Below are 12,117 nucleotides of genomic sequence, written 5' to 3'. Positions count from 1 at the left end.
TGCAGTTGTTTACTTACACTGTCTATAGTAAGACTAAAGAAGAGTTTAATAGCAACGTTGCAAAGCTAGACAATGTCTACCCTATATTTAAGGCCTATCTGTATAAGAACTAGTAGCATTATAAGACTCGGATCGTTAACTATTAGACTAACTAAGTACTGCACTTCAGCTATAAGACAACCTCGCGAGTCGAGTCCTACTACGGACGTATTAAATAATAGCTTAACTATAGTAGCCGCTACGATATCTTTACCCTCTTCGAGAGCCTATTAAACTAGTAGGTAGAAGGCTATAACCGCCGCCGTGCCGCTATAGCGGACAACCTAAAGAGGTGCAATAAGCTATTAATAGGAGCCTTCTTTGCGAGTGTCTCTCGAGTTATTAGCGACTACTACCTTCTCGAAGTAGCTAAGCTATACTAGCGTACTATTACCCTTCTAAGGACTACGACTAGTGACTATAGCAATAAGATAAAGCACTCGGCCTTCTCGTATAGCTATAAGCAGTGCCGCTATAACGACTACCTTACTAAGACTAACGGCTATCCGTATAAATACGAGATTATAAAGCTCGTAGAGACAGGCGGCTTACGTATAGTACTATTGCCGTAGCACTTCTACGACTACTAGCTTATTAACTTTACAAAGCGACAGGAGCTACGTATACGTAAGCCGAAGATAGTCTTTAGCAACCGTAAACCTCTTACTAGCGGAGCGATACTATATTCGACGAAGCGTACTTAAACAGTACGCGAATTAGACGACTTAAATAAGACTGCAGTCGCTAAGAAGCAGAAGACAGCGATAGCAAGAACGACTAACTTTACCCTAGAACCTAGAGTGTTACTTACTTAGCTTCGTACGAGGGTTGCTAAGCACTACAAGTACGTAAAGAGCTAATACCGCACTTAATAGTACCCTTACTAGAAGGCTAACCGTACGTATAGCTCTGCCTACTATCTAGCTAGCTTCGAGTGTTATAATCTACGTAATAAGCTATTACTATTACTTCCGGAGCCTCCGTAACCTCCTTCTAAGCTAGATCTTCTACGGTAAGAAGTTAATAATCTACGTACGCGTAAAGAAGAGCGCTTGCGCTAGTAGATTAAACATAGTCGCTAGTAGGCGGCATTGTTTAAACAGCAACGAGCTGTTACTTAGTAGTAATAGTAGTACTAGTACTCGTTAATATAGCTACTTTACCGCAATGTTCTATAGTAACAATACTACTACTATTACTAGCAGTATTAAATATAGCAAAGTTAGTAGCTAAGAGACTAGTATAAGCTAGCATATATAGCCTCGCGTAGTTACAAGGCAGTAGGTCGCAATCCGCTTAGACCTAAGTAGATAGAGCGTACGCACTTGCCTATAGAACTAACTAATAATACCTCCGATTTGCCTATACTACTATCTTACTAACAACTTTTAGCTTTATAGTATATTGCCTAGTCGGAGTTTGTTATAGAGACCCGATAATCGCTTCTATACGCGATTTTGTTAGTAACAGCCGATATTATAATCTTAGGGTCTACTAGGGCTCGGGCTGCTAGCTAGGGCTCGGGGAAGTAACGAGGGGCGTGCTATATTAGTCGCTAGGTGTATAGACTTAATGTAACTAATATATTAGAAGAAGGACTAATCTATATAGAAGTCCGAAGATAGAGTGCAGCAGTTGCAGCCTTAGGCATTAGGCACGTAATAGACCCTAACACCTAGACATATACTCTAAGTTACCCCCTTAGCACGTATATATCGCCATAGAATAAAGCAAACACAATAGCCATTTAGTTAGCAAAGCAAACAAGGGGTATTAGGTAAGCAGAACAAACAGGTAGACAAACTAGACTACTCTTAGGTTATCTAAACAAGGCCCTTCTTAGTACTTAGCAGCTAGCTTTATAGCGCTCTTAATAGCGGCCTTGCAATCCACTAGGTTTAGTTGCTTAACAAAGCGGGCGTGCTTAATCTTGTTAAGCGGCTTAGTAAAGCTATCGGCTATCTAATCGTATATGCTAACCTATTGTACAATAATAGAACTATTAGCAATCTTCTCTTAGATATAGTAGACTCGAGCATCTATATGCTTCGTACGGCTATTAATACTAGTCGACTTAGTAATAGCGATAGCGGACTAATTGTCCTCGTATAGCGTAACTAGAAGAATATAGCCCTTATAGCTAATCTCCTTTAATAAGCGAGCTAAGGCAACTGCTTCCTTAGCCCCTATAGTAAGTTAAACATACTTAGCTTCAGTTAATAACAGTGTAACGAGTGTCTAGCGGCCGGACTTATACAATAGAGGTCCGCCTACAATAGTAAAGTAGAAGCCGCCTATAGAGCGGCGGGTAACTAGATCGTTAGCCTATAAGGCGTTATAGTAACTAGCAAAGTTTAGCTTATCGTTCTATATGCCTTAGAAGCGCATACCGCGGTTGAGGGTGCCTACTAGGTACTCAATTAGCTAAAGAAGCGCGGTATAATGCTCCTCGGTCGGGTTAGAAATGAATCGTAATAATAGGCCGGCAGTGTAGCAAGCATCCGGCCGAGTAATTATTGCTAGCTAGAGGGCTTTACTAATACCCTCCTAATATTAAGTCTTAAAGGCGGCACTAGCTATATAGCCTTTAGGTGTACGCTGAATCGATATCTTAACGTATCGAGGCGCTATTAGAGTAGCTAGACCGATACGGCTACGCATACTATATTTCTTACTAAGCCTATTTAGATAGGCATCCTAAACGATATAGATAGTGCGCTAGTTGCGGTTACGGATAATCCGCATACCGAGATAGTAGTGCAGGTTACTAAGTTCTCGTATATTAAATCGGTCCTTTAGTATCTAAGCAACGGCTTCTAGTGCTAATAGGCTATAGGCGATAATAATTATATTATCGACGTAGATAACGATAATCGAGCCGCTAACAACGTGTTTGAATACATACACGTTAGTTATTATTAGTACAAAGTCTAGGCTCTTTAAGTACTTCCGAAGCTCTTTATACTATAGCATTAGTGACTGCTTTAGACTATATAGTGCCTTTAGCAATAGGCAAACTATGCCCTTGCCACTACGGTCCTTAAAACCGTGTAGCTGTTCAACGTAGATCTTGTACTTGTCGCCGATAAGAGTATTAAGGAAGGCAGTTAGGATATCATACTGTTTAGCCTCTAGGTCGTAATAAGCAATTAAGCTAAACAGGGCTCGAAGCGTGCAAGGTTTAGCAACAGCCGTATAGGTCTTATTATAATCCTGTCCTTCGACCTATATAAAGCTACGGACGACCTAGCGCGCCTTAAAACGGCTTATATTGCTATTAGCGTCTCGCTTGATAGTAAAGACCTATCGGCTACGGACAACTTTCCTACCTTCTAGCACCTCTAACCGAGATACATAAACCTATATATAGTTGTCGATTAGTAACTTGTATTTAGCCTTACAAGCTTCCTTCTATTGTAGCTAGTATAGCGACTAAGTCGCCTCCTTGTAGCTCTTCGGAATAGGAATAGTCTCTTTAGGCTTATTAGACTGTTTAGTAATGTAATAGGAAGCTATAAAACCCTTAATATAGGCTATCGGTATATTGGCTATTATACGTCGAGTTAACCGCTTAACACTACAATTAGCTAGATAGCTACGTAACAGGTTACGAGCCGACTTATTACTTCGAGTAGTACGTATTAAACGAGCGCCTATAGTATTTAGTCGCTTAAACTCCGGCAACTATCTAGGCTCGCCCTTCTTAGCGTAAGGATCGTACGCTAGTTCTTCCTCGGCTAACTAAAAGCTATCTTTATTACTTGAAGCTAGTAGTTGAACGTCTAGAAGGTCGTCCTCGATTAGCAATAGACTAACAACCTCGTCGGCCAAGTCCTGTACTAGCCCTTCTAGAGGTTGTTCTTCTTGCTAAGCTAGAAGTTGCTAGACCACACTAGCGGCTTCTAATAGGGGCGGAGGCTCGTTGCTTGTAGCATTAAACAGAGCCGGCATAATAGACTCAATGCTAATAAACTCGCTTTTAGAAGGGTCATTAGGGTTAGTATATAGATCTATGCTATTTAGAAGTAGAAGGTTACTATCTAACTCAATAAACTAAACATCCTTAGAAGCGATAACCTTGTGTTAATTAGGCAGGTAGATTATATACTTTCTAGAGTCTATAGAGCCCTTAGTATAGCTAACTAGCTTACTAACTAGGCCTCTGCTGTCTATCTTCTTTCTACGAGCAACACTGTAATCGTAGGCAATTAACGTATAGCTATACGCCCGAAGGTACTAAAGACGCGGCTGTGTTCGTAACCAATTAAGCTCCTTAGCGACAATAGTATATAGGCTTCCTCCGTTAGCGGTTAGCGTAATATTAAGGACCTATATAGCGGAGGCAACAGTATATAGCTATAGAGACTTTAGAAGGTTAGCCTGTAGCATTATCTTTCTCGCAGTCGTATATACGATGTAATTGCTAACCTTAGCAAGGCTATTCTAAGTTAAAGAATGAGGTATAGTAACTTGCAGTACAATGCCCTCGTCTCGAGCCTAATTTAACAGCTAATTTCCGCCGTATTTACCCCCTCTATCGAGGCGGTAGATTAGGATTGAGTAACTAGTCTATATACGGATATATACACGATAGTCCTTAATAGCCACTATAGCCCCTAACTTAAGCGTGCTAGCATATTCGTATCGATAGCCTAACTTAGCGTATATAAACAGTATGAAATAGCGCTCCTATAACAGACTAGGATTAGTAATAGTAACTATATCTACACAGACAATGTAATAGATCGTAGATAGTCGTACGCATAGCAGCCGATTGTATTCCTTGTATAACATAGCTATACGACAGGCAATGTAGTTGCGGAAGTCCTTCTTAGTACTAGTAATAACAATTTAACCCTTAGATTCTATTCTTAGTAGCTTGCGGTAATAAATATAGCTATATCGTAGATGCTATTTATCTATAGTACCTGTCGGTACCCCCTTCTTCGATAGAAGAGCAACAACCTAACCCTTAGGACTAGAGGTTGGTATATATAGATAGGGGAGACTATTCTTTCGGTATATCTAAGCAACAGTAACCTTAGAGCCGTTAACAATAGTAAACAGTATACGCTTGTTATTCCGATAGAAACAGCCTTTGTCGGCAAGCTTCTTAGTAGACAGAAGGTTAGCTGCTAGACCTAGAACATACAGTGTATTAGACAGCTTTATGCTGCTTATACTACGCTTATTAACAACCTTAGTCTAAGCTATACCAACTATCGTAGCGTGCTTCGTGTTGCTACTAAACCGGACAGGAATATAACAGCCTTTATATTTAATAAGCAATAAAGGGTCGTTAACTATATGCATGCTAGTACCTAAGTCGACAACCCAATTAGTAGTACGAGTACTAGCAGTAAGAGCCGTAGAAACCTAGTCGCTAATAGTAACTATAGTAGCGCTTATAGTAAAGGCGTAATTGTAGTTTGGGTCTAATAACACCCCCAGGGTAGCATTAGCCGTATATAGGCCCTAAGCACTATTCTAACTAGATAGCGGTTGCTGCTATTGCTAAGCAGTTAGTCTACGCTGCTGCTATTGCTATACCCCCTTCTTTTTAGCCTTCTACTATTTACGACGCAGTCGGTCTTCCTCCTTTAGGTAAGGGTACTTAGTGTAGTAGCGGTTAGAAGGGTGAGTGCCTTAATAGTATAAGCACTTCTCGCGATTTTGACTATTCTAGTTGTTTCTACTACGACTACGACTATTGTTGTTATTTCCGCGGCTACTACGACCGCTATAGTTCGAGTTACCTCGACCGTTGTTATTGCTATTGCTACCTTGCTATTATAGTTGGCGCTAAAGACCAAAGAAGCCGTTATATTAGGCCTAGTTCAATTAAGCTACATTCTTATTAAGCAACGCGCTAATAATGTTATTAAGTATATTATCGTTAATAGTGTATTTAGAGGCGCGCATCTGCTCTCGGCGTATCTGTACGAAAGCCTCGTAGAATAGAGAGATCTATATAATAAACATATAGACAGCCTAGTATTAGCTAATAGCTAATTTGGTATCCTTTAAGGCACTAAGCTTCTTCTTATACTTATTATAGAACTTCTTAATGTCCTTGCTATTATACCGAAGGGTAATATATTCCTAGTAGAGCATGAATTTAGTAGACCTACCTTTACTAGTATATTTCTTCTTAAGGAAGTCCTATACTTCCTAGGATATAGACAGACTAAGTAGTAATTGTTAAATATTACTAACACAATTAGCAAAGATCTAGGTACGCGCTATTTGATCTTTAGAGTCCCATTTATCTTAGCGGTCTTTAAACTCTTTAGAAGACTTACTAGAGGCCTTAGAGAGGGGTCGCTAGCGGGTGCCTTATATATAGCGCTAGACCGATATACCTTTAAGGGCGCCTTTAGCGGCATACGACTATAATAGGTAATTCTCCTTATTCTTTAGCTTAGGAATGTTGCTTATATAAGCGCTAGAGGTTATAGGGGGAGCTATTGCGGATAGTAATAGCGATAATATAGAAAGGGGCGGCCGATAGGCGCGCCTATATTCTAGTATAGCAGATAGCTAATACTAATATTAGAAACCGGTATAGCGGACAGCTAACACTAATAGTAGCCGACTCGAGTCTAGCACCTACTAGAACACTCGAGGGCGGCGAGGGCGGCGACGATATTAGTATTAGCGTAATTTTTAGTAACAAGCGCTGTCTACGTAGCAGTCGGAGTAACTATTAGAATACGTAGAATACGTATTAGAAACGTAGGGGGCTTATAACCACTTAATGTAACTAATGTATTAGAAGAAGGACTAATCTATGTAGAAGTCCGAAGATAGAGTGCAGCAGTTGCAGCCTCAGGCATCAGGCACGTGATGGACCCTGACACCTGGACATACACTCCAAGTTATAGCGCTTGCATGTTGGTTGACACTCGAGCGTCGGAGCAGACTTTAGTTCTACGAGGGTGGTGATAGCGTCTCGCCAGGCGGCCAGGTAGTTCTAGCAAAGCCGAGGTCGGTCAATTCGTCGGCAGAGCATGCTCTAGCGACTTCTGACGGACTGGGCGGCTCCGTCTTGCGCAGGAAGTCGGTCAGGCGGCGTTTCAGGATGGCGTGTTCTCCACCATCAGATGCGTCTTCGGGCATGTTCCCACTCCCCTGCAGTGCCACCGAGCGGAGCGGAGCGGAGCTGGAGCTGATGCGGTGGAGGTATCCTTGTATCGCCGTTGTCTTCGCTACCGCGCTGCCACGATGCCAATCATTAATCGGTTGCAACACTTCCAACAGCTGCAGCAAGCCGTGGCAGGACGGCGACAGCGGTGCTCGGAGGTTGGTTGCCGTAGGGTGCTACTGCATGTACACAGTACCTTATTAGCCTCCGCATGCTGCCGTGACCGCGAGCATGGGCGGAGTCGTTTCAGATGCGGTTTAGAGGACGTCAAAGATGAAACACTGGCCTGTGCTGCTCATTTTGGCCAGGAGGCTTGAAGGATTGGTATTGGTAGGCGCTGGCTTCGAAATCGAATCCGTCCGTTGTTGTTCCGGGGCCCGGGGGAGGGCCTACAGTATGGCGACGACGGCAAGGGTCGTGCCCGGAGCCATGTTGTCGAAGCCGTTGTCCGTGGCGAACTCTGCGCGTAGAACAACATTATTATCTCGACGCGCTTGATCGATCAATGTTGTTGTTGTTACCCTCGAGACTCAACCGAGCCCTAGCTACCCGCCCGAGCCCCAGCACAACCCGAGACCACGAGATCGCCGGTTCTATCAGTGTGGTCCACAATCAATCCGGGATTGCAATCTGGATTGGCTTGGCAATTCAATCTAATCCAACCTAGCTTATTCCTGCTAATTAAGTAATCCAATTCAATCTAATCCGGCCCCTTTCTAAAGCAATCTAATTCAATCCAGCCCTTTTTAAAGCAATCTAATTCAATCTAGGGGCTAAAGGGCTAGATTAGATAGGCTTAGTAATTTAATCTAATTTAATTTAGCTTATTCCTACTAATTTAGCAATCCAATCTAATCTAATTTAGCCCTTACTAGAGCAATCTAATTCAATCTAATCTAGGGTTACTAGCAATTTAATTTAATTTAAGTAGGTCTAGATTAATTAGATTAATTATAGACTATACTATATTCTACACAAAATCGTATATAGAAGCGGATAATCGCGTCGCTATAGCCCCTTCGACCGAGCAACTACTACTATACTACTACTAGTAGCTATAAAGCTAAAGTTTATTAGCAAATTAGTAGTGTAGTAAAATTTAAGGTATTATTAGTTACTATCTACTTAGGTCTATATAGACTACGATCTATAGCCTTATAACTACGCGATACTATATATACTAGCTTATATTAGTCTCTTAGTTACTAACTAGCCTACTACTATATATAATACTACTACTAAGTAAACTAATAGTACTATTACTATAGTACCTAGTAATAAAATAGCCGCCCTATTAGCTATATAAGCGACTATTACTACTAGTACTAGTACTATTACTAAGTAGCCTATCGTTATTATTGCTTATATAATACCGCCTACTAGTAGCTATAGCTAGCTTATTACTTTACTCGCTTTTCTTCCGCCTATAGACGTTAGTTTCTATATACTCGTAGGTCTTTAATTTCTCGGCGAAGTAGATCTAGCTTAGAAGATAGCTCCGGAGCGACTAGAAGTAATAATAAAGGCTTAACTCGTAGATTATAATACTTAAAGCTAGCTAGATAGTAAGTAGAGCTATATAGTCGATTAGCCTTCTAGTAAGAGTATTATTAAGTATAGTATTAGCTCTTTACGTACTTTAAGTTATAGTAATTAGTAACTATAGTACAAAGTTATATAAGAGATACGCCTAGTTCTAAGGCAAAGTCGACTATTCTAGCCGTTAGAGTCTTCCGTTTCTTAGTTACTATAACCTTATTTAAGTCGTCTAATTCTCGAGCCGTTACTATACGCTTTATAGTATATAATATCGCTCTACTAGTAAGAGGTTAGCAGTTACTAAAGATTACTTCTAGTTTTCGTAGATTATACGTTCTACGGAAGTTAATTAACTAGTACCTATAAGTTATAGAAGCAGCTCGGCAATAGTATAGCGCGGCTTCTACCTATTCTAAGAAGCCCTATAATATCGTATCTATAAGGATAACTATATGTCTTATAAAGGTAGTAGTTATAGCGGTATTATAAGTAGGGGTACGAGTACGCCGAGTGTTTAATCTCGTTACTACTATCGTTAGTTATAGTCCGTAGAAGGTCGTTAGTACGTTAGTATAGATTCTTAACCTCGAGAAGATAGTAATCGCTTATAACTCGAGAAACGCTCGCCTAAAGTAGTCTAGTAAGTATCTTAATATATCTTTTTAGGTTCTTAGTAAGGCGGATATAATAGCAATAATACCCTTTATTCTACTAGTTAAGAAGGCTTATAAATAAGATAAAGATATCGTACCGGCTACTATAGTTAAGCTAGGCTTTAATACGTCTATAAGTAGCCTTAACTCGCGAGTTTGTTTTATAGCTAAAGTATAAAACTTTACTAGTCTAGCAGTCGATAATATAAGTCTTATAGCACTACTAGTTATTATTAAGATAGGCTATAAATATAGGATAGATATTATCTAGTTTCCGAGCCGTCGGTGCCCTTTTAACTTTACCTAGCTAGATTCGCTACGCTCCTTATAGATACGAGTTAATATATCTTACTATAGATACTAGTTATAGACGATATTTAATAAGCCTAAATAGACCTCTTTAATTGCTAGTATTAGGGCGACTTTCTAACTAGTAGTAGTAGCGAAAGGCAGCGGATAACTAGCTTATTTAAGACCCTTCTATAGTATTAGTAACTATAACAAAGTAGTAAAATCGGCTTAATTAGGCTTCGGTTAAATAAGTCTAACGCCGAGCTTAATAGTATTACTTATCGGTCTAGTAGCGACAATATCTAGAAGCTCGAGACTATAGATATTAGTTAAATACGTCGTATTAATAATAAGGGTATATAGCGTATCTTTAAAGGCCTTAAGTATCTTAGGGTAGAGCGTAACTATACTTTAAATAGCACTTTTCTTAGGGTTCTCGTAAAAATAGTAGAATATACTATTCTTATCTAATAACTTAACTATACCCTAGGCCTAGTTTATCTATTATTAAGCGTCTATATTACGAGCCTATACGATAGTCTATACGTCCTTTAGCTTAAGAATAATACTACGGCCGCAAAAGTAGGCTATAATCTTCGCGGTTAGTATAGAAGACTACTATAAGCGCTCTAGTTATTCTAGGAATTCCGGCGGATCTCGAGTAGCGCCTATATATAGTAAGGGCGACGATATCTAATCTGTTCTTATTATAGTTATAGAAGTAGCAATCTTCTTTAGTAGAATACCGGATAACCTATTTAGTATTAACCTTTAAGCTAGCTCGGGTTAATAGTAATATCGTAGAACTAGAATTTATAACCTATCTTCTTTAAAGCTAACTTTCGCTTTATTACTTTCTTCTAGGTACGCTTATCTAGTAAGCTAAAATAAATATATACCTAGCGGTAGCGATACCTAATACTATTCTTATTCTTCTACGGCTTATACTACTTAAACTCGTATCTAGTTGCCTTTCTAAAGATATAGATATACGACTTAAAAGCTCGATAAAACGGAAACTACGACTCGCGCGGTATTAGACTATAACTATAACTTAGTCTATAAGGGCGCTCCTTTAGTAAGAATAGGTACTTCTACGGACGTAGTAATACTAATCGATAGACCCCGTAGTAGTTCGGTTTCCGAACCACTAAACGTATATAGTTTGGTTTCTTAGCGGCGAACTAGCTCCCTAGTTCCGGTTTGGTTTTTTCGAACTATATAGATTCCTAGTTTAAACTAGAGACTATATTAGTTTTACTATAAGGACACTCTTATTCGACTGCCGGCTACGATTGCCGGCTATAATAGTAACTCTGTTACATTTACTACGCTCTTTTGCCGTTGCTAGGGCGTAGTTGCCGTTGCTAGGGCGTAGTTGCCGTTACTAGGGCGTAGTTTTGCTATAAGGATACTCTTATTCGACTGCCGGCTACGATTGCCGGCTATAATAGTTACTAGGTTGTATTTACTACGCTTTATTACCGTTGCTAGGGCGTAGTTGCCGTTGCTAGGGCGTAGTTACCGTTGCTAGGGCGTAGTTGCTATTGCTAGGGCGTAGTTGCCGTAGTTGCGAAAGCTTACCTATATAACGTTACGTAGGCGGTAACAATTAGGGCTTCGCGATATTCTTATACTTTCGACTTCTTCCTCTATACCTATACCGACAATAACTACTATACGCTGCGCCCCTACCCCTTTCCCTTATAATAGCAAGAGAGAAGCGCGCCGCGCGCTAAACAGAAGATAGAACTAAAGACCGCGAGTTTGTTTTACCTAAGCGTAAGACTAAAAAGCGTAAGACTAAAAAGGAGTACTCTACGAAGAAGAATTCCGTACGAGACCGCGAGAGAAAGGATAAGATAGATAAGGATAAAAGAGCTAAGAATAAGAGAAGAAAGGCGCGGAATAAGGCATTCTATCGATAGCTAGCGCCTATAGAAAAAAGTAAAGGTTAGAATAAGAAGACAACCTAAGAGAAGGCTAAGAGGAGGAAAGAATTACGGCTAGTTTTCGAGCGTAAAGTTCTAGCAGCGTAAGTTAATCTAGCTAGCGGCCGTAGCTAGCAGCTATAGCCGGTAGCCGTAGCCGGTAGCTATAGCCGGCATATTTTTCTTTAACACGTTAACTAATAGTATTTAGACCTGTAGCTGCTACCTCTATCGATACGACCGATAGTAACGGAGATGTTTAGATAGCCGAGAATAATAATACTAGAGTTTAGGATGCCGCGATAGAGCTTAATACTACGAATAAAGGAACTAAAAAAAGCGAGGAGATACTATACGTCGATCTAGTAATAGGTACAGTCTTAGGGCCTAACGCTATAGACGATAAGCGCTAGGAGTAGATCGAGCATAGTTAAAGAGACGAGATACTAGTAAAGGGCTAAGGCATAAGTCCTATTAATCTAGAAAATTATAGTTAAAGCTACTACGAAAAGCTAGCAAG

The 12,117-nt window shown here is 40.2% G+C and overlaps 2 protein-coding genes across 2 annotated transcripts; one reads left to right on the top strand and one right to left on the bottom strand.

Annotated features, from left to right (window-relative positions):
- Positions 1 to 6,867: 6,867 nt before the first annotated feature.
- MYCFIDRAFT_174983 (uncharacterized protein) lies at positions 6,868 to 7,416 on the bottom strand (the record flags this gene model as incomplete). The annotated part of the gene is made up of 4 exons (XM_007928553.1): positions 6,868 to 6,925; positions 6,974 to 7,226; positions 7,263 to 7,359; positions 7,408 to 7,416. The coding sequence occupies 4 exons, from the start codon at positions 7,414 to 7,416 to the stop codon at positions 6,868 to 6,870; spliced, it is 417 nt and encodes a 138-aa protein (XP_007926744.1).
- A 40-nt stretch (positions 7,417 to 7,456) lies between these two features.
- MYCFIDRAFT_174982 (uncharacterized protein) lies at positions 7,457 to 7,850 on the top strand (the record flags this gene model as incomplete). Its single annotated transcript, XM_007928552.1, has 3 exons — positions 7,457 to 7,540; positions 7,570 to 7,649; positions 7,712 to 7,850. The coding sequence occupies 3 exons, from the start codon at positions 7,457 to 7,459 to the stop codon at positions 7,848 to 7,850; spliced, it is 303 nt and encodes a 100-aa protein (XP_007926743.1).
- Positions 7,851 to 12,117: the final 4,267 nt, after the last annotated feature.

Source organism: Pseudocercospora fijiensis (assembly GCF_000340215.1).
Source record: "Pseudocercospora fijiensis CIRAD86 unplaced genomic scaffold MYCFIscaffold_4, whole genome shotgun sequence".
Classification (NCBI taxonomy): domain Eukaryota; kingdom Fungi; phylum Ascomycota; class Dothideomycetes; order Mycosphaerellales; family Mycosphaerellaceae; genus Pseudocercospora; species Pseudocercospora fijiensis.
The sequence above is the reverse complement of the archived record's forward strand: the minus strand, read 5'-3'. Positions and strand labels throughout refer to the sequence as shown.